At 53.2% G+C, this 22,854-nt stretch overlaps 10 protein-coding genes across 10 annotated transcripts; 5 read left to right on the forward strand and 5 right to left on the reverse strand.

Moving 5' to 3' along the window:
- The first annotated feature begins 34 nt into the window (after positions 1-34).
- On the forward strand, positions 35-1,397 carry ARD1 (N-terminal acetyltransferase A complex catalytic subunit ard1). The gene is made up of 2 exons (XM_062877004.1): positions 35-614; positions 672-1,397. The coding sequence occupies exons 1-2, from the start codon at positions 302-304 to the stop codon at positions 1,061-1,063; spliced, it is 705 nt and encodes a 234-aa protein (XP_062735657.1). The 5' UTR covers positions 35-301; the 3' UTR covers positions 1,064-1,397.
- A 46-nt stretch (positions 1,398-1,443) lies between these two features.
- On the reverse strand, positions 1,444-3,972 carry QC761_212700 (uncharacterized protein; the record flags this gene model as incomplete). Its single annotated transcript, XM_062877005.1, has 1 exon — positions 1,444-3,972. The coding sequence occupies one exon, from the start codon at positions 3,970-3,972 to the stop codon at positions 1,444-1,446; it is 2,529 nt and encodes an 842-aa protein (XP_062735658.1).
- A 338-nt stretch (positions 3,973-4,310) lies between these two features.
- On the forward strand, positions 4,311-8,234 carry NHP2 (snoRNA-binding protein). Its single transcript, XM_062877007.1, has 2 exons — positions 4,311-7,078; positions 7,152-8,234. The coding sequence occupies exons 1-2, from the start codon at positions 6,745-6,747 to the stop codon at positions 7,607-7,609; spliced, it is 792 nt and encodes a 263-aa protein (XP_062735659.1). The 5' UTR covers positions 4,311-6,744; the 3' UTR covers positions 7,610-8,234.
- GCD7 (GCD complex subunit gcd7) lies at positions 4,604-6,307 on the reverse strand (the record flags this gene model as incomplete). The annotated part of the gene is made up of 3 exons (XM_062877006.1): positions 5,910-6,307; positions 4,761-5,846; positions 4,604-4,697 (listed from the first exon to the last, which is right to left on the reverse strand). Exons 1-3 carry the CDS (start codon positions 6,005-6,007, stop codon positions 4,604-4,606), a joined length of 1,278 nt encoding a protein of 425 aa, XP_062735660.1. The 5' UTR covers positions 6,008-6,307.
- Positions 8,235-9,047: 813 nt separating the features above from the next.
- Positions 9,048-10,391, reverse strand: QC761_212730 (uncharacterized protein). Its single transcript, XM_062877008.1, has 2 exons — positions 10,004-10,391; positions 9,048-9,777 (listed from the first exon to the last, which is right to left on the reverse strand). The coding sequence occupies exons 1-2, from the start codon at positions 10,014-10,016 to the stop codon at positions 9,296-9,298; spliced, it is 495 nt and encodes a 164-aa protein (XP_062735661.1). The 5' UTR covers positions 10,017-10,391; the 3' UTR covers positions 9,048-9,295.
- A 714-nt stretch (positions 10,392-11,105) lies between these two features.
- On the reverse strand, positions 11,106-13,920 carry NEM1 (Nuclear envelope morphology protein 1). Its single transcript, XM_062877009.1, has 3 exons — positions 11,754-13,920; positions 11,498-11,693; positions 11,106-11,293 (listed from the first exon to the last, which is right to left on the reverse strand). The coding sequence occupies exons 1-2, from the start codon at positions 13,189-13,191 to the stop codon at positions 11,542-11,544; spliced, it is 1,590 nt and encodes a 529-aa protein (XP_062735662.1). The 5' UTR covers positions 13,192-13,920; the 3' UTR covers positions 11,106-11,293; positions 11,498-11,541.
- Positions 13,921-14,325: 405 nt separating this feature from the next.
- Positions 14,326-16,619, reverse strand: QCR8 (Cytochrome b-c1 complex subunit 8, mitochondrial). The gene is made up of 5 exons (XM_062877010.1): positions 16,534-16,619; positions 15,240-16,390; positions 15,089-15,114; positions 14,719-14,896; positions 14,326-14,662 (listed from the first exon to the last, which is right to left on the reverse strand). The coding sequence occupies exons 2-5, from the start codon at positions 15,299-15,301 to the stop codon at positions 14,605-14,607; spliced, it is 324 nt and encodes a 107-aa protein (XP_062735663.1). The 5' UTR covers positions 15,302-16,390; positions 16,534-16,619; the 3' UTR covers positions 14,326-14,604.
- Positions 15,060-16,560, forward strand: PHB1 (Prohibitin-1, subunit of the prohibitin complex (Phb1p-Phb2p); the record flags this gene model as incomplete). The annotated part of the gene is made up of 2 exons (XM_062877011.1): positions 15,060-15,989; positions 16,054-16,560. The coding sequence occupies exons 1-2, from the start codon at positions 15,504-15,506 to the stop codon at positions 16,558-16,560; spliced, it is 993 nt and encodes a 330-aa protein (XP_062735664.1). The 5' UTR covers positions 15,060-15,503.
- Positions 16,620-17,551: 932 nt separating the features above from the next.
- Positions 17,552-19,615, forward strand: REX3 (RNA exonuclease 3; the record flags this gene model as incomplete). The annotated part of the gene is made up of 1 exon (XM_062877012.1): positions 17,552-19,615. The coding sequence occupies one exon, from the start codon at positions 17,552-17,554 to the stop codon at positions 19,613-19,615; it is 2,064 nt and encodes a 687-aa protein (XP_062735665.1).
- Positions 19,616-20,444: 829 nt separating this feature from the next.
- On the forward strand, positions 20,445-21,557 carry QC761_212780 (uncharacterized protein; the record flags this gene model as incomplete). The annotated part of the gene is made up of 2 exons (XM_062877013.1): positions 20,445-20,607; positions 20,668-21,557. 2 exons carry the CDS (start codon positions 20,445-20,447, stop codon positions 21,555-21,557), a joined length of 1,053 nt encoding a protein of 350 aa, XP_062735666.1.
- Positions 21,558-22,854: the final 1,297 nt, after the last annotated feature.

The raw sequence follows: 22,854 nt of genomic DNA on the forward strand, positions 1-22,854 counted from the left end.
GCCCCGCATCTGGCGATGTCGGTCGAGGTCCATCCGGGGAAGCTCTTTACCCTGGGAAGCTGCCCCGCTATTTGCGCGGCTACAGCGCCCACCCCACATGGCTTTCAGCGGGAAGTCCCACCCATTGGCGGCGTTGAATTTCACCTTGGCCGTCTTGTCAGAAGAGCCCCACCAAACGGCCGTCCCGTCCAGCGTTCAATTCACGCCGCCCGCATCACGCCGAAGCTTGCCGACTACGAAGCTTTCGATTATTTAGCTATACCGTACATACAAGGCCCGAACAAGTTCAGCTCAAGACACAATGGACATCCGCCTCCTCCGCCCCTCCGACATCCCCCTCATCCAGCACGCCAACCTCGAGAACCTCCCCGAGAACTACTTCCTCAAGTACTACCTCTACCATGCCCTCTCCTGGCCCCAGCTCTCCTTCGTGGCAGTCGACGTCTCCCGCCCCGCAAAGACCCCCTATGACTACCCCAAGATCGTCGGCTATGTCCTCGCCAAAATGGAAGAAGAGCCCACGGACGGCGTCCAGCACGGCCACATCACCTCCCTCAGCGTGATGCGCACCCACCGGAGGCTGGGTATCGCGGAAAAACTCATGAGACAGAGCCGTATGTTCCCCCCTTTTACCCCCCCATTCAAATTACAGTGTATTGATGGGTGAACAGAACAAGCAATGGTGGAAGCCTTCAACGCCCGTTACGTCTCCCTCCACGTCCGCGTCTCCAACCAAGCCGCCATCCACCTCTACCGCAACACGCTCAAGTTCGAGACGGAAAAGACGGAGCCAAAGTACTACGCCGACGGGGAGGACGCGTTCTGCATGAAGCTTGATCTGGACTTTATCAAGCAGCAGATTTTGGAGGCGGAGAAGGCCGAGGATGAGCAAGACAAGAAAAAGAACAATGGCTCGGAAGAGAAGACGAAAGAAGACCAGGACGAGGGCGAGCCGGTGGGGGATGTGGGTAGGGATCCGGAACAGGACAAGAAGGTCAAGGTCAAGGTTGGGAGGGGGTTAGGGGTAGGGGAGTTGGTGGAGAGGGACGAGAGTAAACATTAGTTTTGCAAATGTTTGTGGTGTTTTAAAAAGGGATGTTTAGATACGTGGGTTCTGTTTTGTCCTTGGTTGAGCGTTTAGAAACGTGGGCAAGGGTGGGGCGGGATACAAAAAGTCTACCGGTCAGGTGCGTTTTGATGTGATATGGGTGGGTGATGTTGGTTTGTGATTAGGCATGAGTGGAAAAGGGGCTTGAACAGGTAAACATTGTTTGTCGATATCAAAGCTAACACAAAGCGGACGGTATAAACAGGGGGTTATGGAGCTTACTAATGTCTCATTATTTAACGCTACCTACCGCAAATTCCAACACAAGACGGCCGCTAAGATCTGATGAAACCATGTTTTCGTGACTGTCATGAACTCACACAAACCCTCACCTCTCACCTTTCAGCCCTCATAAACAACCCATGTCTACTCTCTTCCTCCCTCGCCAGCTCCCTCGCAAACACCTCATCCGCCTCCGTCCTCAATCTCTCCATTTCCACCGCCAACTCCTCAATCTCCTTTTCCAGCCCGATCGCCGCCTTTTCGTCCTCCGCCTTAAGGAATCCCGGACCAGAGATCTTTTCTTGAAGGCTCAATAGATCCGAGTACTTGGCGGTGATCTCATCCTCAATCTCATCGGCTCGTTTGTATTTTGCTGCTGAGGGCTCTGGGGGTGTGGTGTTGTCACTTTCTTGGGGCCAGGCTCCAGGCGGTAGGGGTCCGGGACGGCCAAGGGGGAATCCAGTGGGTGTTGGGGGGCTATTGGCGGCGGCATCGAAGGAGAGACCGCGGTAGGAGGGGGGTGCTTCGGATTGGGGGGCGAGGGGAAGAGCTGGTGCGCCCAAGGGGTGTGTTTGAGGCATTGGGGGCATCGGGGGCATCGGGGGCATGTAAGGCGGAAAGCCCTGAGGAAAAAGATGAGACGGTCCATGGGGAGGCGGAGGGCCAGGCGGTGGTGGACCATGATGGGGAACAGGAAGAGGACCAGATCTATGACCGTGACGGTGAAAGTCCTTCTCTGCCCGGCGCATCTCCTTTTTGGTTTGACGCTTCTCCCGCTTCTCTTGCCTTCGGCGTTGACGCTTCTCCTTGCGGAGCTGGCGGCGCTGACGCTTTTGCTCCTTCTTCAGCTGCTTCCATTCTCGCATCAACTCCTTAACCTCACGGCGCAGGGCCTTGCGGTCCTGTGTCATGTTGACTGGCTCGTTGATCTCTGTGGCAGGGGCACGGCGAGCCTCACGGATCTGTTGCTTTGCTTGACGCACTCTTTCCCGTGTGATCTGTTGTTCGGGGTGATGGAGGGACTCCGAGAGGTACGTCTTCATGACGGGCAGCTGGGTGTCTTTCAGGTCGTCATAGTCGGGTAGAGAACCGATGGTGGACTCGGAACTGCTGGACGACCTTGATGATATGCTCGATACAGAGCTTGACCGGGAGCGACGGCGCTCTTTGGAAGGAGACTGGTGTGTCCTTCCACGGTCTTGGCCCTGAGCAGGTTGGTTGGCCGGTTGAACGCTGCCAACACCCTCCTCGCCTTCCCGTTCACGTTGTGCTGGCTGTTCTGGTTCTCTCGGACCTTGTCCCCAACGGCTGTTCCACCATCCTCCTCGTCCACCCCGACCAAAGTAGTGATGTTGTCCACGTTCGGGCCTCTGTCCGCCGCAAGCACCTCTCCCACCAGGACCACCCCAAGTCCATCGAGGCGGGCATGACATCCCCGGCATGATTGGTGGAGGTTGAAACCCATGGGCATCACCCGGAGGACGACACCAACCACCAGGTCCTCCTCCAAGACTATGGGGCCCCCCTCTGCCACCAAACATATTCCCAGGATTCCACCCATTGATGCTAATCCCATTAGTATCAGCCACTATGCCCCCGATCTTGAGATGGCCAGTCCGACCATCTACCACAAAATTATTCCCGATGCTAATCCTCTCCCCATCAACTTTGATTCCGCCAAAGTTGAACCCCTTGCCGTTATTGTTATTGTTAATGTTGCTAGGCGCAGCAGCACCATTCCCACCACCAAAAGGACTAAATCGTCCCATCCACCCCCCTTGCCCCCGCGCCTGCTGCTGTCCCTGCCCCGAAGGAGTATCAAACCTCTCCTCCCATCCCCCAGGCATCCTCTCCTCCCTCTCTCCCTCGCCCTCATACCTAACAACAACCCTCACCCCCCTCCTCTCCCAAAACCCCTCATTCCACTCCCTCACCATCCTCTCCACCCTCTCCACCCTCTCCCTCCTCGCCCCGACCCCCTCCCCATCACCATCCCTATTACCAACCCCCCTTATCCTCTCCAGCAAGAAAACCTCGGCCTGACTCCTAGTATCACTCTCCCCCTTCTCACTACCAGTCTCAACCCCCTCCGCCCTCAGTTTCCTATCCACCACCCGTTCATTCGTCCTATCCGCAAACCCAGGCAGCAGATAATTCAGAAACGTCATCCAATCCTCCCGCGTGATATCCCCATTCTCACCAGCACCACCACCGATAGTCAACCTGTCGATCCCAGCGATGGCCTCTACATCCGTCAGAGCTGGGTCAGCAGCGAGGGTGATCTCAACTGTTGTCGGGGCCCCGACGAAAACACCCGAATGCGACCGGCTGTCGAAGTATGCCTGCGCCTCTGGGATCCGCCGAGGACGAGAGGTAGCAACCGGCGATGAGGGGGCAGCGACAAGATCAGCAGCAGTGTTGGATTGTGCCGACTGGGGAGTTAGAGGAGGGGTGTAAATAATCTCGCCGTCGTAGGTGGTGGAGGTGTCGTCCGAGTTGGATGAGTTCCTTCGCAGGGTTGATGTGGTGGCGGGCGGTGTCGGGTGGGTCGGAGATGGGCCAGAGGACGTGCTGGAGTAGATGTCTGTTTCTGAGTAGGGAGGGGGAGGGATGTCTTCGAGGGGAGCACGCCGGGATGTCATGTTGCTGATGATTGGAAGGTGAGGTAAGATCAACAACCTAAGGTAATGGAATCAGAGGTTCAACGTCCAAAAGAGCCCTAAGGTGGGGTGGACACTGAGATAACTACGGATAGACACACTGGATTCGGGCAAAGAGAAAAACAGTCAAGGCACAGCAAAAAGGCGGGGCGATTAAGTATTTATTGGTATTTTTGCGGTGAATAGACAGCTCGCCAAAAGGATGATGAGAGTCAGATTCATCAAACCAGCCATCATGGGTTGAGGTAAAGGATGTGTAAGCCAGCTCGCTGAACAAACCTTAAAGTCCCCCCGAGTCTCCGCGCGCTTCGCTGCCATTTGCCACCGCAAGAGGCTTGGCTGACATAGCCCCATAGTTCGGCCCCCTATTCGCTCCCCGCAGTCCTTTGTTCTGTGGTCCCACGCTCACCACACCACCACTCGGCCTCGAAGCTTACGCGGCCCTACCAGGCGTCAACAGTCCACCTAGTCTAGGCCTGTCAAAGCTCCATTAGGTATAATAAAACGACATGTGAATGGCTCGATTAAGAGCCGCAGCCAGAGGCCACGAAGAGCTGTCGCGTTCTCTGCCCCTCTCAAGATCAAGAATGTGACGCACAGTACACAGTTTTCTTTAAACCTCACCGTCGTGGAGAGAATATCCTATATCTTCCACCTTGTAATGGTCGGCCAAAATACTAGCCAAATGATGGCGTGTCTGTGGTCCCCTATTGGAAAGTTAACGAATCGGCCCATCTCAACCGACCATGCATTACAGCAGGGCAACTTACAAGTTGGTGATGTACACTTCCACGAGTGATGGTGGGATGTAATCGGTCACGGTATTTTCGATATCCAGAGCCTCGACCTCGGGACCGTCTGCATAGCTCACAAAGCTGGATGGGTTGCCGAGTTCACTAATGACAGCCTCGTCCGATGGATCCTCCGGGCAAAACTTGTAGACGGCACCAAGAACAATGACAGGCTTCAAAAACTCTCTGGCAGCTTGAGCAGCAATGCAGGCACCGCTGTCTACAAGCAAGCCACCGTTTTGGTAAATCACCTTGGCACCAAAAATGACCTTGTTCACCCTGGGAATATAGGCCATCAACCCATTGCTGGCCAAGTTGATGGTGGTAACTCCGTGCGAGTTGAGCTTCTTCCTCAATGCCGCATAGGGCTTCTCACCACTTCCTGGCTCGATAGGGTCGATACTGGCAATGAAGACAGTAAACCGCCGCCTCGTGGCAGCCTTGATGAGAAACCTCTCAACCGTCTTGGTGGGCTGATAGGCAAGCACATACTCGCCAGGGTGAATCTGGATATCCGCAAAACTCGCAATCTGGTCATCGGCCTGCTGGATCTCGTCCATGATTTCCTCAATCCCATTGATAACCTCGGTTCGCAGGGCATGTACACTGGCAGGCTGCGCCTGAGAAAGTGGTGTTGAAGCTCCAGTCATGGGTGTGTCGGCAGCAGTGGCAGCTGAGAGAATGTTGAACATGGACTTGGACACCTGAAGGCCGCCTGGGGCAGCAGTGTTGGAGCGCATAAGGACTGGGGTCGGGGCAGGCCGTTGTGGTGGAGGGTTGGTAGGGGCAAGGCTCTGGATATCGGATGCCGAATCGCTGCCCAAGTCGTCGGCATTATTTCTGTCCTCGGTTGCCTCGTCGCGGATGAGGCCCAGCACTCGGCGCACAATATTTCCAATTACTGGCTCGTGAGGGGCAGCTCGTGCAAGTCTGGACCCAACACTCTGGACTCTGCCCAAGAGCTGGTCAACATCGTGCCATTTCGATCGCGCAACAACCTGGAGGAGAATGTGGGCTGTCGCAACGGCGCAGTCATCGCCCTTTACCTGGCGGCGCTTGAGGAGACTAACAAGAGAGGAACAAAAGTCAGAAGAGCTCAAAACACCGCAGCACAAGGCAGTCACCTACAAAATTAAAGCTTCGATTGAAGCCTCATAGGGCTGACTCTTGAGGGACTTGATCAGCTTGTCCAAGCTGGGGGCATAGTTTGCCTGTGATGGTGGCATGGCTTTGTGTGTGTGTGTGAATATAGACAGTATCAACCGTATAAGCCACTGAGGATCAAGGATATGTTTCTGAACAAGATGGGTGACCCCGCGGTTCGTGCTGGGAAATCGCGGAAGCTCGAAAACGGCAGGTATGATGTTTCTCGTTGTCTGTCTCTTTGCGGTGTAGAATATGGGCTGATCAATTGTCTTGCTGAAGTCTCTTTGTCAAATCACTTGTCTTAACTGACTGGGAATTTGGCTTTCGCTTCCAGAAGAACGGAATGAGTCAATGTGTCACTGCAAGCTTCAGCCCTGGGGAACGAACCGTGGAAAATTATGGTGGGGTACTTTCAGTGTCCCGCATTGAACACCCCACCCCGCCCACCTTTCGCTCAATCCGGCTCATCTTCGGCCCTTTGAGCTCCCCTCAACACCGACCTTTTTCTCATGATGATCCGAGCGCCTACACTGCTTGGCATCGGGGCACGGGCCTCGACACTGCCGCTAGTGCCAGAAATTCTTGGAGCTGGCGGAACGGGCATACAATTGGCCTACAAAATTTCTGGCTCGTCTTTGCATCTGAAAATCTGCAAGTCTCGACTCGTCTGGCGGAAAGGTGACAGCATTATATTTGTTGATTCCCCCCTCTTAATCGACTCAATTGCTTGTATTATCCGGACTATTCGGTAATCACAGCTCTTATTTCACCCCGCCCATCTTCGATTTTCACGCGCCGAGCTCAGAAAGTCGCCAAAATGACCACCAAGGAAGTCGTCGACATTGTTGACAAGAAGGAGAAGAAGGAGAAAAAGAGCAAGGACAAGTCTGAGAAGAAAAAGGAAAAGCGCTCTGATTCTGCCGGTGTCACTAAGGAGAAGAAGGACAAGAAAAAGGACAAGGCCAAGCAGGAGAAGCTTGCCCGCGCCGCTGAGGCACATCTTAATGCTGAGGCCGCTGCTGCGAAGGTGGACAGCGACGTCGAGGTCGATCGGGAGGATCTTATCAAGCCTGCCGAGGAGCTTGTCCCATTTGCCTTCCCCCTGGCCGATGACAAGACTCACAAGAAGATTTACAAGCTCATTAAGAAGGGTGCGTGTGCAGCAGTTGCCTCCAATCGACTCGCTTTTGCGCAGACCGATGCTAATCTGTTTTTTTCCTCTAGGCGCGAAAGTAAAGTCCATCCATCGCGGTGTTAAGGAGTGCGAGAAAGCTATCAAGAAGACACCTGCGAAGACTCCCGCGACTGCCCCTAGCGACGCCCCCGGCCTCGTCATCATTGCCGGCGACATCTCTCCTATGGATGTCATCATGCACTTCCCCCTCCTCTGCGAGGAGCACAACGTTCCCTACTTGTTCATCAAGTCCCGCGCCGACCTCGGTGTTGCCGCTTGCACCAAGCGCGCCACCAGTGTTGTCATGTTGAAGCCTTCAGGCAAGAAGGCTGGCAAAGACACCGAGATGACCGACGCTGATAAGAAGTCGTCGGCTGAGGAGTACCTCGAGTCCTACAAGGAGGTCCTGAGGATTGCTCAAAAGGAGTGGGATGCCCAGGTTCAGCCGTGGGTCAAGGGCACCCACTCTAAGCAAATCGCCTACCGCCAGGCCAACAAGCAGCAGTAAATCGGCGCTGCCTGAGCTCCCTGTTGCTGTTTGACTTCAAGGCAGCACGTTTTCTTGCTACATTCTCAGCAACCAGCATGATATACCCATACGGATACCCAGCTTCCCTTGCTTGTCACGCGACTCTACCTCGGCATCGTTTGTTGGGCATGTCATAAGCAGGGTTATCCTCCTCTCGATCTCTCCGTCTCTTCAGTCTTCCCTTTGCATCAAGTTTCTTCGACAACATGAGCAAACTGCGTATTCACACTATTAATATTGCAAGAGCTTATCGTTCAGTCTTTGGAACAGCATCAATGGGGGAATACCATGAGGGGTTTCAATGAGAGAATATCAGAACCAGAGGATATTTTCTTTCTTTCTCTGAACATCAATTTGAAGCATCTTGTCATTTTCTCGATGGCATGGTAGTCGTTGATTTGGCTTCCATTGGGTGTCAAACAAAAAAGGCCGGCGTTCAGGGGACATACTGGGGGGTTTTGTTCATTGTTTTCTTTTTTCGGCATTTGTTGAAGTACAAAACAAAAGGGAATGGGGGTTAGCGGTTAGCTTTCAGCCTTTTTGTAGGGTGTATAAAATATCACAAACACCGGATGGTGTTTTATATTCAATTTTGTTCATTTTGCCTTTGTGTGCTCTGACGAGAATGATAGACACCGTCGATAGAAGTACCCATCAACATTTGTCCACCTAGAATCCAACGCAGACTCCCGTCGTCCTATTCCGGAGCAACCTGCAACACGGCAGACCATCGCCAATCTATCAGCACAAGAGATATACCACCCATCCCAAACTTACAGACCACAACACGAGCAAGCCTGGCATCGGGTACTCACTCCCATCAACTTCATGAGCATTCAACTAATAACTCATGAACAGAAAAACAAAACAACGTCCCACACATCCCAATGTCACACCTTCACCTAAACCACCTACCACCTAACTCTCTATCAACTCCTCGTTACAGACAAACACAGCAACCCAACACCGTTCGGAAAAATTGCCCTCACTAAATCAACCCCACGCAGAGATGAACCCATGAGCCCCCTCATCAACAACACTTGACACAGACAGACTCAAGATTCAACCCGTCTGTTTCAACGACGATACCCCCTTGACAGCCCAGCTTGGCAGGTTGAAAAACACACCAACAACTACCGAGAACACCGTGACACTAGGATTTCTCACAGCAGCCCGTGCTGGGCCTCCTGTGCCAATAGAACCGCGAATATCCCCTGCCTTGTTCGCGTCCGCTCGGATAGGTGATAACGAGTACTGTCGATTCCACTTTCTAGAAACGAGGGTGCTCTCTCGTGTGTGTTTGGTGCTTTACTGAGATTCCAGCCATGTTTCAAGTTCGTCGGCTGAGAAAAGACTTACGTGTTTAGCATGGGGATGTTGTTGGGAGCCAGAGAATTAGTAATTTTCATGATCACCACGGCACCGAATAATTCACATCCTCTTCGCATATTCAGCAACGCGCACAACAGCAGTGAGTCTGCCTCAAATCCCATTCCATGGATGCAATTATCATAAAAATACACAAAAACAAAAGAAAAAAGCACCACACACTAAAGCGCCTTAATCTTTTGAATTTCCTCCTTTCCCTCCTCCAAGATCACTCTATCCCGAGTCGAGGTTCATTAATCATCTATCTTTCCTCCTCCCATTGCCCATCATCTCCATTTACTCCGCCCGGAAAGAGTTACGGCTCAATGGGGTGCCACCGGAGCCGAAGGGGATAGTGCGGGTGCCCCACCAAGAAAGGAAGACAGAAAGGCCGACAGTCTCGAAGAGCTTAGCGAGCACATTGAGGCCAACCTGGTCAAAGGCGCGGTGCTCGACGACAAGCTGGGAGATGAAGCCGGGGGCGCTGGTGGCGGCGAAGATGAGAGCACCGAGGTAGGCGGCGCCCTTGTAGGAGAGAGTGCCTGTGGCGTTGATCAGGGCACCGACACCGTAGGACTGGAGGGCAGAGCCGACGAGGGCGGAACCCCAGGCGGCGGCAGCAGAAGAGGCTTCCCGAGACTTGAGGAACTCCTCCTTGGTGTTGGCAGACTTGGCCTTTTGCCAGGTCTTGCCGAAGAGGGGGGAGAGGACGCCGAGCTCGAAGGTGTGGTTGAAGACGGTGCCGAGGGCGATGGCGGAAGGCTTAACAGCGGGGAGGTCTGTGATGGCATTGTTAGTTTTGGGGTTTCATTATTGACTATTTGAATCCTGATCCCTCGGTGTAACCATTGAAAATCCCTCTTCGTCCAGACTGACAGATACTCAATGGCTTTTTCCATTCCCAGCGTCTGGTCGAGAATCGGCCGAGTCGACGAGGAAGAAGTCGCAATGACACCGGGTCGGATACATGGACGACTAACGATGCGGGGAAATGGCGTCACTTACACTGAAGAGACATGTTTGCGGTTGTGAAGTGTGAGAGAGTTGTGTTAACTGTTTGGATAGTTTTGAGGAAGTGGTTGGTGTATCGTGAGAGGACTATTCGTCAAAGCTGGATGGATTGTTTGTTTGGTTTGATGAGGAAAGAAAGCAAAAAGTCAGGTCAGCAGACGGCGGGAAGGACGGTTTATTATAACACAAAACTTTGAAGAGTGGGCAGGAACCTGGATCGCCTTTGTGCGTCACGATTTCCCAGCCTGCAAGTGACCCAGTCTTCCAGTCCAGTCCCGTACCCGGGCCAGGTTAATTGGAAACGGACGGGGCCCTCCACTTCCCCAGTGACTGACCGGGGTACCAAGCTGTAAGGCGTACGTACCCCCTTTTGCTACCTCATACATCATCGCAGCGTAGCTCCCCGCCTTGAGAAGCGCTTCCCAAAGTCAGCAGTGGGAGAGCAGGCCTTTGATGCTGCTGTGCTATGACGTCACCACCTTTTGCGCCTGTCAAATTCCGATGCGACCCTTGGCTTGGGCCCCACTTTCCACAACCTCCCAGACCACATTCTCCGCTTTTGGACTCTTGATTCGGATAGCCCATGGCCTGGAAAGGTCATCTTCCATCAGCTCATTCTTCCTCTCAAACAGCAATTGGTGTTTGCCTCGGTGTCCACTTGTGATGCTAATATCAAGATTCAGCTGCTGGGGACTTCTACGCTTTACGAAACGTGTTGTCTGAACCAAGGCGGAAGAGCCGTTAGAGACATGGGCTATGTTAATAAGTGAGCACGCCAGTTCCTGTGTGACGTATGCAGCTCCCCCTCTTTGGATCTTCGATTATTTGATTCAATGCCGAAGAAAACAACGCATGTTCGATCTGCTTCCGTTCCTGAAACCCGAGACATCCTGGCTGCTCGCCATATAGCCAAAGCTGGGTGGGCTTGACGGCCTCGGCGAGGTGTGATACCCTGAGTTCGATAACATCTGGTCCAGACACTTTGGAATGACAGGACCCTGTGGTTGATCCAAGCTTACTATTATGGCTATAGCCTCTTCTCTATCTACACTGGGTCTCAAGTAAACAAAACATATCTTCAAGAGGACTCATCATGAAGTTGAAAGTATATTAATAAACCATGTATAAACAAGAGTTAAATGTAGTATATGTAATGCAATACAATGCAGCTGATGCCTTCATTTTGTCCTCTTATCCTCTTCCCCCTTCACCCAAGCCAGATTCGTTGAGCACTGCTTTTTTTCTCCCCTCCCATCATCATGCAAAACATTACCTTTCGCTCCCCTCTTTAATTTTATAAGAAGCCCCCTTCAACCCTCTCAAAATGAAAAGATGAGTACAAGATGAAACGAACCAAAAAAACAACAGAAAAAAAACTTTAAATAATTATCAAAACAATATTTCCCAGCCCCTATGACCGCTTCCCCTCCCCCCCCGGCCAACCCGACCTGACACCTCCCTTCATTTCATTCACGTCCTAAAAAAAACACGTCCAATGCATACTACACATAAAAGTTCCACAGACAGAAGCATCAAGCCATATGCTGCCCATCCTCTCCCCCTCTCAGCGCCAGCAACGCCCTCACGTCGCTCACGTATTGCATCCCCTCCAGAAATGGTATCAAATACATCAGGTCGGAATCCGTCGGGTCGCTGATCCAGCCTTGTATGGGGATTGCGTTGTCTAGTTTTGTCATGTCAGCACATCTCCTGATATCAAGTGTTTAGAAGGGGATATACTCACCCTGATGAAACATATAACTCAACGGGCTGTTGTCCAAAATCATCACCCGGCTCAAATCCGGCTCAACACTGCTCAGATCCTTGATAAACGCCCCATGCCTAAACGTGCAGTGCTGCCGGTAGTACCTCGCGCTGAAATACTTCCTGTCCGCCTCCAGCCAGTCAATCACTGGGTCGGCATATTCTTGAACCGAAGCGGTAAACACAACCAGGTTATACCACTTGCTCACTCTCCTCAAGAACTCGTCGCAGTGAGGGCGCTTGTGGACATAATACAGAATCGGGTGCTGGGGACCAATCGAGTTTTGGCCGCCGACTCCGACATACGTAGTGTTGAGCCGGACTTCGACCATATGACCAGACGACATGCGCCCGCCTTTGGACATGGAATGAATCAGAGTTTCGTCGAGGTCGAGGATGAGGGTCTTTTGGTGTTCGGTGCCGCCGGGGATGACGTCGCCGGTGTTGATATAGGATGGTTGCCGGCGGGGGATCAGGGGACGGGGAGGGCCGGGGGTCTTCGGGTACTTGGTGAAAGCAGCCACAGGCGAGGTGGGGGACTTGAGGTGCGCCGAGATATCTCCAGATCCGTCACCGCCTCCGGGCGCTGAACCTGCGCGTGCGACGCTGCTGGCGGATTGTCCTTTGCGGTGCTTGCGCTGTCGGAGGGACTCTTCGGCGTGGAGCTTGATTCGAATAGACCGTCGGGCCGGGGCGATCTCTTCGGTGTCTTGCAGTGATTTCGAGCGCAGGTGGTGTTTTCCACTCACACTGTCCCGCCGACTGCCGCCCTGCCTTTTACGCTCTGGGTCCGACTCGGACTCGGAAGATAAACCTGAAGATGACGAACTACTCGACCGCGGTATCCGCCCTGCCCTGCTTCCACCTCGACTTGCCCTACTGCCGCTGCTCTTTTCAATATTCTCGTGATAATCCATCGCTAGCGCCTTTGCATCTCCGCCGTAAATACTAAAGAGTTTCTTTAGTTGTTGTAAAGGCGCAAATTCACCGCTTTCGCTATAAAGACAGGCGATCAGGTACACGCCAGGTGCGGTGAGGGTGTGAAGTATCCATCGTAGCGAGTTCACAAAGGCGTTTGCAATGCGCTTTGGATAGAGGACCCAGGGCGAGCCTCTCGGGCTTATCACCTTGGGGGTTTCATATTTGGGTGGTATAAGGGGCGTCTTTTCGTCGATCGCATAGAGGTCTTCGCGCTCTTCGAGAGATCCTGGGTTTTCTACTGGGAATTCTTCGGGCTCGGCCGTCAAATTCTGCTTCTCGCCGAGATCGGCCAGCGCGTTCTCGGTCTGGCTGTCCCGTGATTTCGAGGCTTCGTCCGAGCCCAACGCCAGACCTATCGTGCTCAGGGAGTTGGATCTTGTCGGACCAGGACTCGGTGGTGGAGAGACTCGTGACGAGATGATGTTGAGAGAGTTCATCTTGCCGCCGACATGGAGAAGGCCATGAAGAAAGGAAGGGATGCGGAACCGCGCCAAGCTGGTGAGGCTTTGCGATTAAAGTTTTTGGGGATAGGGGTGTTGGTGTAGGTAATACGTAGTGTTCGCTCCAGAGGTCCAGCCGAAGGGAGGACAAGTTCTAGATGCGCGCGTGTGAAAGCGAGGCCGGTGACCGAATAGGTAACTCCAGTCAATGCGCTCAGCACAAGCCTTTGCGATTGTGGTCGGCCGTTGCTGGAGTCTTCGAGACCGATGTCTGGTGAGGGAGGAAACGAGTCGGGGAAGATGATGATATGCCGAGAAAAGGCTTGAACGACGGGACCTAGGGCGCGGGTTGTCGGGGTTGACGGACGGCAAAGACCGGGGCTGCTATGAATCGAAGGTCAAAAAGAACGGATGGTGCAGTCACCTAAGTTGGCCGCTGTCGACAGCCTCGGCACCGTGTCAGGACTTGTTGGAGCCCGATCGAGATGCTCTGGCAACCTTCTTCTCCCCAAAGCAACGCTGGAACCGGGAATTCAGAAAGAAACAAGAGTACGAGTTGACAAAGAGGTGCCGTGTCTTTTCGCATCACTGTTGATAGCCAACGGGACAAGAGGTCTCAGAGGTCGGCAATGTCATTCGGCGCTGCAGTGCACTGCTGCCACTAGCACATGGCGCTAGCGCGACCTTCAACTGCCTTTCAGCAAACGGGCCCAGGCGCGGGCTCAACAAAAAGCCCCTGTCATAAACGCAGACGCCTTCACGTGCCACTGCCACCGCCAGGTCAAGTCAAACCATGCATCATCGTATATGTACATAATATTGGCAGGGGAGCTGTAGTAGTTTCCCCAAAGTAGTGTCAGATGGCCAAGATGCATCGAGGTCCAAGTTTCTGGCTCAAGCAAGCTCTTGGTAGACAGCAAACTGTTTTTGGGGAATGTGTAAGGACAAGCTTGTCATCTCCACTGGTTCGCAGCCGAAGTGGGAACTCGAGTGCAACGGTTTCTTATCGAGAACCTATGAGGGCACTGTTGTTTCAGCATTTTCTAGACATTGCTGGCTTATGGTATTTGTTGAGGGCAGCATATTGAAGTGCGGTTGAATTCCACGTGGCTGGCTACTGTCTACATGTTGCCAGGCTTGTTCGTGGAGATGTTGACGGAAAGGAAGTAACAGCCACTTGTCAGCCATGTAGCTGAAAGAACCCGGGCCTCGAAGCTCTCAATGCAGTGATGTAAAACTGACAGTGCACTGAATTCCTTGGTACAGAACGCAAAGGAATGTCATCTCGAAACCAAAAGTGAGTTCTACCCTCGACTCCAATTCATGACCACCGGGTTAGTTGATATACAGGTTTCTCTATTCTATCACGCACTCTCCCCTGGCCCACTTCTTCATCCCATCCAATCTAATTTACTCTTCCTCAGAGGCGAACTCAGCACGGCCAGCCTTCGAGTTGAGGTACTCATTCCTGCACATCCGTTAGTCATTGTCGGCTCGAGTTGAAGCTGTCCGTGAAAGCCATACCGCTCGATAGCCCAGTTCATGATGTAGTATCCGGCAATCATAGGAGGGGCCCAGTAGACGACCTGGGTGCTGAACCGTCTCCAGGTGTTGAAGATGGCGTCGTGGAAAGCACCGGCGAGGGGCTTTTGGCGGTTAGGGGCGATACCGTAAGAGACAATGCCCTTCTGCTTCATGCCACCTGTTGAAAATACCGAGTCAGACCAGGTCCAAGCTGTTTCCAAAGTGTTCCGTTCACAGAGTGCCCCCAGTAATCGTTTGTCGTTTATTGCCGGCCATTCCATTTCCATATCATTATTTTCCGGCATCCCGAACATCCCAATCCGGATTCTCCAAGTTCCTCCGGGAATCGTATCGTCCCGGGTTCACTCACCAAAGTTACCCCAGTTACCGAGGAAGCTATAAACATGTCAGCAGCCGCTCCCAGAGGTGTTTGGCTGGCGCATCGAGGGTGGGCTCGGCGAGGGGTCGAGGGGGGAAAAGGCGCATCATGGCCTCGATTGCACCGGTTTGGGCGCACTCACTTGTTGTGGCGGCCGATGGGGGCATTGCTGCCACCGCCGAGACGGACCTGTGTAGGCTGCATTTTGAATTGAGGGTGTATCGAGACGGGCGCGTGGGCGGGAGTCAATCGAAATCGTAGTCGACGCAAGCGAAGTTCGGAATAGCACGCGGCAGCTTGAAGTTGAAATCAGTCGACAGAAGCCGAGAAGCAAATCCCCAAAGCGGCTTAGCGCCCAGTTGCGGTACGTAACCTGAAAAAAGCTCGCCCGTGCCGACCCCCCCGGATGCGCCCGGGCCATCTCTCAACGACGAACATTTGGAAAGTGGGCTGCCCGCAGAGCTTCATGTCCCCACTTCAGAAGAAGCTCCATCCATTCCCATCGCCATCACCATCGCAAAGGAATCCCACCGACACAGTCGAGGTCAACAGCGCCTCTCTACACACAATGGCCGCCAGAGGTCTCGGTTTCATTTATGCGGCTGCGCTCCCCGCAGTGGTCGGCGCAAGCTTTCTCCAGTCGGCCCTCTACGATGTCAAGGGCGGTACCAGAGCTGTTATTTTCGACAGGATGTCCGGTGTAAAGGAGCAGGTCGTTAGCGAAGGCACACATTTCCTCATTCCCTGGCTGCAAAAGGCCATCATCTTCGATGTACGGACAAAGCCTCGCATCATCGGCACCACCACCGGCTCCAAGGATTTGCAAATGGTCAGCTTGACGCTCAGAGTACTTCACAGGCCCGATGTTCAGGCTCTCCCCAAGATCTACCAGGTTCGTCTTTGCACATATATATCAGAGTACTTGTTGGGCTAGACGCTGACGTTTTTTCATGTAGCAACTCGGCCAAGATTACGATGAGCGTGTGCTCCCCTCCATCGGTAACGAAGTCCTCAAGTCTATCGTTGCCCAGTTCGATGCCGCCGAGCTCATCACCCAGCGTGAGGCTGTCTCCAACCGGATCCGGACCGACCTTATGAAGCGTGCCCGCGAGTTCAACATTGCTCTCGAAGATGTGTCCATCACTCACATGACGTTCGGCAAGGAGTTCACCAAGGCCGTCGAGCAGAAGCAGATTGCGCAGCAGGATGCCGAGAGGGCGCGCTTCATCGTTGAGCGGGCCGAGCAGGAGCGCCAGGCCAATGTTATTCGTGCCGAGGGTGAAGCCGAGAGTGCTGAGGCTATCAGCAAGGCGATTGCCAAGGCCGGCGATGGTCTTATCCAAGTGCGCAAAATCGAGGCCAGCAGAGAGATTGCGCAGACACTGGCTTCCAACCCCAATGTGGCCTATCTTCCAGGCGGTGGCAAGGGCACGAACCTGTTGATGAACGTTGGGCGGGCGTAGGGAAAGATTTAAAAGGGGGTGATCATGAAATGGCCGAGGATAATACAACAAAGGCTGTGTATACTATGTGGACTGTGTGGATTGTACGGATATATCCCCCTCTCGGAATGTCATGAGAATGAGCACTTGATTCAACCAAACTTGGTTACCTTGTGCATTCTCAACATGTCTAGACTTCAGTGCCCACTATCGCGCTGCTTGATGGATTATAAGAGAGTCAGTCCTGTTTAAAAATCAACCTCTCAAATCTAGGTAGGTAAACATTTGGATGTCTCGGTTACACAGCATGAACGATGATAGTGGTGGACTGGCAGTGGGTCTGCAGGGGGTTCTTACACTAGCACGCCAACGCGTGCTTCAGTTGGATCCAGCCTTACCATGTCTTGGCGCGCCCCATTCCAGGTTCACGACTGCCGAAACTTGGACCTGCGCCCTGGACTTGCCTGGGCTGTTCCGTGAACAAAGACATGATCAAAATTTGACCTTCTAATAATTTCTAGTTTGATTTTTCACTTCCATTTTGGTAATCAGTCTGTACTCTCGCTCTGCGATTTGCAGGATTGCGCATTCAATTGAGAATCCTACTTTTTTGGACACAGGTCACAACATCATACCAGTGGAAGCCATATCTTACCTGTCATCGAGTCTCATCTTGGAGATTCCTCATCACTTCGATCGCATCAATAGTCAAAGGCAATCTCGCATTCCCATGACAGCAAGGCCTTTCGTGAGCCCGTCATTCCGCTCCTGCCTGGGCGCAATCGGTTGCTCCTCTGGTGTTGCTCGTCCGCCGTTTCGGAAACCGGTCTCACTTGCGCCCGTCTATTCGATACGCCATCGACGAGGAGCAGCCACAGGACCACAACATTGACTCGAAGCTCCGATTGTGGGTACACCCACTCTTATTGTGACCACTTTTGCTGACGGTGAATAGATCTCTAGAGGTCGTCACCCATCTACTTACGTGCGCGAGACAGAGCCACCTGGAGCTATGGAGGCTATGGAGGCAGTCCTTCGCAACTTCAAGCAGATTCCCTGCCCCGACGGCGACCAGTGTACCACGCCTTCGTGTCAGTGGCAGCACAGTTGGGATAGGAATCCCCCAGCGGCCTCTTCATCGGCATCACCTGCGCCCATCACGAAGCAAGACGAGACTTTAGCTCAGGACCCGGATGGCCCGCGGAAACGACGTAGGACCTCGTCCGAAGCTGGGTCCGCGACTGCTATTACCACTGCTACAGGAGCTGTCTCTCCTCCCCCGCTCAAGCGCAAAGCACCTGAGCACTCGACTTTGCCCGCTCCGGCCAGCAAGGTACAAAGGCCGGTTGCCACTGCTCCCGCATCCTTGACAACTCCCTCCAGAGCAACTGCTCCGATCAGCGCTAGCCCCAGCACTGCATCGAAGCAAAGCGCCGCCAAACAGATCACAGCCCCAAAGCAACAAGCCACACCACGCAAACCAGAGACGCTCAACCCGCGCCATCTCACCTCGGCTGCCCCAGCCTCCCATGAGTTCCGGTTCAAGGCCCTCAAGATGCTTCATGAGCAGTTCAAGCGACTCAACGATGAAGTAAAAAAGGACGCCAAAGAAGACGAACAGAAACTTGTCCTCACAGAACAAGAACTCATCTGGTTGGCCCTGGATGTCGAGCAGAAGATGGCCACAGAGAAGCCCGTCATCTATACCAACGTCATCAAGAACGAGATCATGGCGTACAGGAAGAAAACCCCCGGTCGGTGGAGAGACGAGCGACTTGTCGAGTGGCAGAAGAAGAACGAGCCCAAGACCCCGGTCAAGAAGTTGAGACTTGGCCCGCCCAAGGAGGTCAAGACAGGTCTAACTCCCCAGGAAGAGGTCAGTTTCCTCGTCCACCTTCTCACCCCCATCACCGAGCTTGCCGAACATGGTTATGTCGTCAGGCCACCTACCTACGAGGAAATCAGAAGAGCCCGTGAGGGCGAAGAGGCGTCCTTGGGATGGGAGGTATGTGACCGCTGTACCACAAGATTCCAAGTGTTTCCTGGAAGACGAGAGGAAGATGGTGCCCTCACCTCAGGTGGGACCTGCACCCATCACAGCGGTCGAGCGTACTTCCCCGAGCGAGTCCCGGGCACCGTCGACCGACCGCCGAAGCGATATCGCTGTTGCCAGGAAACAGTGGGCGAATCCACTGGCTGCACCGTCGGAAGTACCCATGTCTTCAAAGCCTCTGCTCCGTCTCGACTGGCTGCGTTGATGCCCTTCATGGAAACACCGCCCAATCCGTCGGTACCCAAGGATCGCGCTGTTTGCTTTGACTGCGAGATGGGCTACACTGCCCGCGGACTGGAGCTGATCCGGCTGACAGCCACCAGTTGGCCAGATGGCAAGGAGCTGCTCGACGTGATTGTCCGCCCCATTGGTGAGGTTCTCGACCTCAACTCGCGCTACTCTGGTGTTTGGCCCGAGGACATTGCCAACGCGGAGGAGTGGTCGCCAGGCAAGCCTCTTACTACTGTTGTCGAGTCTTCGGATACCGGTCGTACCAAGAAGAAGCACATGAAAATTGTTCCTTCCCCCATGGTGGCACGTGACTTGCTCTTTTCGTTGATCTGCCCCGAGACTCCGCTTATTGGGCACGCTCTGGAGAACGACTTGAACGCGGTTCGCATTGTTCACCCTACCATCATCGACACGGCGCTCCTTTTTCCTCACAGGCGCGGCTTACCCATGCGATATAGTTTGAAGATGCTTATGGAGACAGAGCTCAACAAGGCCATCCAGGTGGACACCAAGGAGAACCGGGGTCACGACAGCGGCGAGGATGCCAGGGCCGCTGGAGAGCTCGTCAGGCTGAAGGTCATGGAGAAGTGGGACCAGATGAAGGGAGAGGGTTGGATGGTGGTTGATGGGGCTTTTGTGCCGCCTGGGTGGGGCAAGACAAATATCAAGGGAGGAGCTTTGAGTGAAAGATTCCTGGAGAAGAAGGAGGAAGGGGAGTTGGGGGAGGAAGACGAGGTAGAGCCGGCGGTGTTGGATGGCAGTGGCACAGGAGGCAAGCTTTACTCTCTTTAGGATTGGGGAAGGCCGTTGGTCTTGATCACAGTGGTCTTGATCGCAATCACAGGTCGCACGGGAGTGACATTTGTTCGGAGAGGTCGCAGCTTGGTTCAGAGCATTGCTGGTTTTATCAGGAGGCACTGGTGATAACAAGGACATGCTTTTTTCAGAGCGCTAGATGAGCAAGCGATTAATTCACATTGCTGTTTCTCGGCCTAGCCTTGGTGTATTGACTTTTTGTAGGATTCATCATTCATTGCCGTGTTCATCACCCGTTCTCCAAAAGCATGCTTGTTATTTTTAGGGTCCAGGGGTCCATTTTCTCCACGGTTTGATTCTCGAGATCGGACTTGGGTGACGTCAGGATCCATTCTCTCGGCACCTCAATGACGGAACAAAGGCGTGAAGTAACAAGTCGGGTGGTCTCGCGGGACGAAGGACGGCCCCGGATTCATCCTGAGCTTTGATATCGAGGAGGGAAGATTGCGATAGGGATTAGGTAAAATGTCGTCGGCTTGGGGTTCGGGGAAAGATGGAGTTGGGACAAGGTTGGGTTATCTTGGCGATCGGGGAAAGGAAGTGGATTCGGCTGGAGGGCGTCATGATATAAGTAGATGCGGCGATTCTAAGGTGGTGGGATGTCCGCTCATATCGATTTGAATCGAGGGTTTGTCTGTTATTTACGCTCTTGGTTTGCAAAGAAGCTATTCAGTGTTTGTATCCTCGGCCCCGAAGCGGTAAAAGGAGGCAAATATAAACTTTGAAGGCCGGCATACCTACTACCCAGAGAAGAGTCAAACAGGGAAGACCCAGATATTTGGGGCAACGGTCAGTGATATTTGAGATGAGGATCTGGGCTCGTGAACGGTATGCTTACCCTGTCTTTGTAGACTTGGTTCAAGGTGAAGCACCTTCTCAGTCACCGCAGTCCGAAGTCGTCAAACAAACCTCAACACAAATCACCCTCACAATGTCAGACGGAACAAAAGTCGTCGACTCAGACAGAGGTATTTTCCTTCCCAGGTACCCCTGGGTATCACTCACTCAGTCGCTAACGATGCCCTCAGTCTACACAACCCTCATAACCTCCCTCTCCTACCTCCCCGGCCTCCTCACCCTCCACCACTCCCTCGCCCACCGCTCCAAATCAAAATACCCCCTCATAGTCCTCTACACCTCTTCCTTCCCCCAGCCGGGCCTCGCCATCCTCCGCCGCCGCAACATCCCCTGTCAGCTCATAACCCCCTTATTCCCCTCTTCTTCTTCTTCCTCAAACACCCCCTCCTACTCCCACGACCCCCGATTTAGGGAATGCTTCACCAAGCTCATCCCCTTCTCCCTCGTGCAGTACAAAAAGATCATCCAGCTCGACTCGGACATGCTGGTCCTGCGAAACATCGACTCGCTATTCGACATTGAACTCGACAGCGACAAGAGGGTGTTTGCCGCGAGCCATGCGTGCTTGTGCAACCCCTGTCAGTTTGAGCACTACCCGGATTATTTCCGCCCCGAAAACTGCTATTACACCGACCCGACCAGCATGGGGAAGGACTACCTTAATGGAGGGCTGCAGGTTGTGAGGCCTGATTTGGGGGTGTATGAGGAGATTGTGGGGTATATGAACACGCCAGGGATTGATCTCAGTTTTGCTGACCAGAGCGTTCTTGCTGGATGTTTTAGAGACAGATGGGTGGGTTTGGGGTGGGAGTTTAACGCGCTCAAGACGATGAGGTGGAGGGGGGTGCACGATGATGTTTGGGGGGATGGGGAGGTGAGGAATGTGCATTACATCTTGACGCCGAAGCCGTGGGAGGAGGAGAGGGATGAGAAGGGTAGGGTGGTCATGGGGGAGGGGAAAAGGGGGGCGGAGGACAAGGTTACGAGTCAGTGGTGGGTTGATGTTGATGATGAGAGGAGGGAGCGGGAGGAGGAGAGGGGGATAATGGATGGGTGGTGAGGGGATAGATATCTGCTTTTGGGAGGCTTATATTGTTTCGTGTTTGGGGGTTGATAGGTGCTGGTAACGGGCTTGGTTGCCGTTTCGTAAGGCGTATGGAGCCTCATCAATGCTTTCTTCAACACTTAGTAACTATCAAGCATGGCAACTAGGAGTCAAACTGATGGTGATAATTCTCTTACTGCAGCCTTCACCATTTACCACCAGGGAATCTGCTGTCCAGACTGTCGTATCACGACGTAGCGGTAAAGATACCAATAGACCCCCTGACTAACACGACAGCTCAGGTCCCACAGTGGCTTGACTAGAGGCTTTTGCCCCTGCAACATTACAGTGAAGATCGAAATAGTCTCGTGCCACCGCTTCTCCGCCTCGAGCTAGACATGTCACATAAGCCACACGATCCTCTTTGTTGTTCTTCTAGTTTGTAGCAACTTTGAAAAATAACTCGGCACATAATTCTTTCTATACTTTTGAAATCCCGCTATGACACAGAGACTGAGCTTCATATTCTTGATATATGGATATCTTGTGAGGGAACACTCCATTTGAAAAGCATCGTGTCAAAGTGGGTTTTTCCATCCGAGTGTTAACTCCCAGAGCTGCAGCGTGAAAAGAGCAACTCAAAGCTTTCTACCCACCTGCCTTGAAATATTCAGCAGCTCGTCAAGTCTCACAAGGAAGGCGCCACGAAACCCACTTGTCTCGTGAGGCAAGAATCACGTCCAAACTGGAAAGAGCCACTCCAGGAGGAAAGAGCCACTCCAGGAGGAAAGAGCCACTCCAGGAGGAAAGAGCCACTCCAGGAGGAAAGAGCCACTCCAGGACAGGAGGAAGGAGCGACCCCAAACACATCGCCATCTTTATCACCCCAAGCCCCTATCCCGTTCAGCAGTCCCAAACATGCAGTCCATCTCTACGCTCCTCCTCATCTTGCTACCAGCAACCGCCCTTGCCTCCCCAATGGGTTGTCCACCCGAAATTGGCATCAACAATTGTCAATACGACTGCTTCTGTCACGCTGATCAGTCGCCGTTATGTTGTGCTGGTGTTGTTGGGGGTGTGACTGATGAGAGTGGTGTAAGCTCTTTCCTTTCCCCCGTTTATTCTCAGGCGTACCCAAAACAACTACTGACAAACAGGATGGTGGGTACAAAAGCACTGCACTGAAATGTCACTCGGCGCTGCTCAGAGCTTTGTTCAGTGCTGCGACACCACTTATTCGTGTCGGCAGAGGATGGGATGTCCTGAGTTTGGGGAGGTTGATGGTGGCTGGGGGAAAGGGGAGGTTGATGGT

Source organism: Podospora bellae-mahoneyi, chromosome 2 (assembly GCF_035222275.1).
Source record: "Podospora bellae-mahoneyi strain CBS 112042 chromosome 2, whole genome shotgun sequence".
NCBI lineage: Eukaryota > Fungi > Ascomycota > Sordariomycetes > Sordariales > Podosporaceae > Podospora > Podospora bellae-mahoneyi.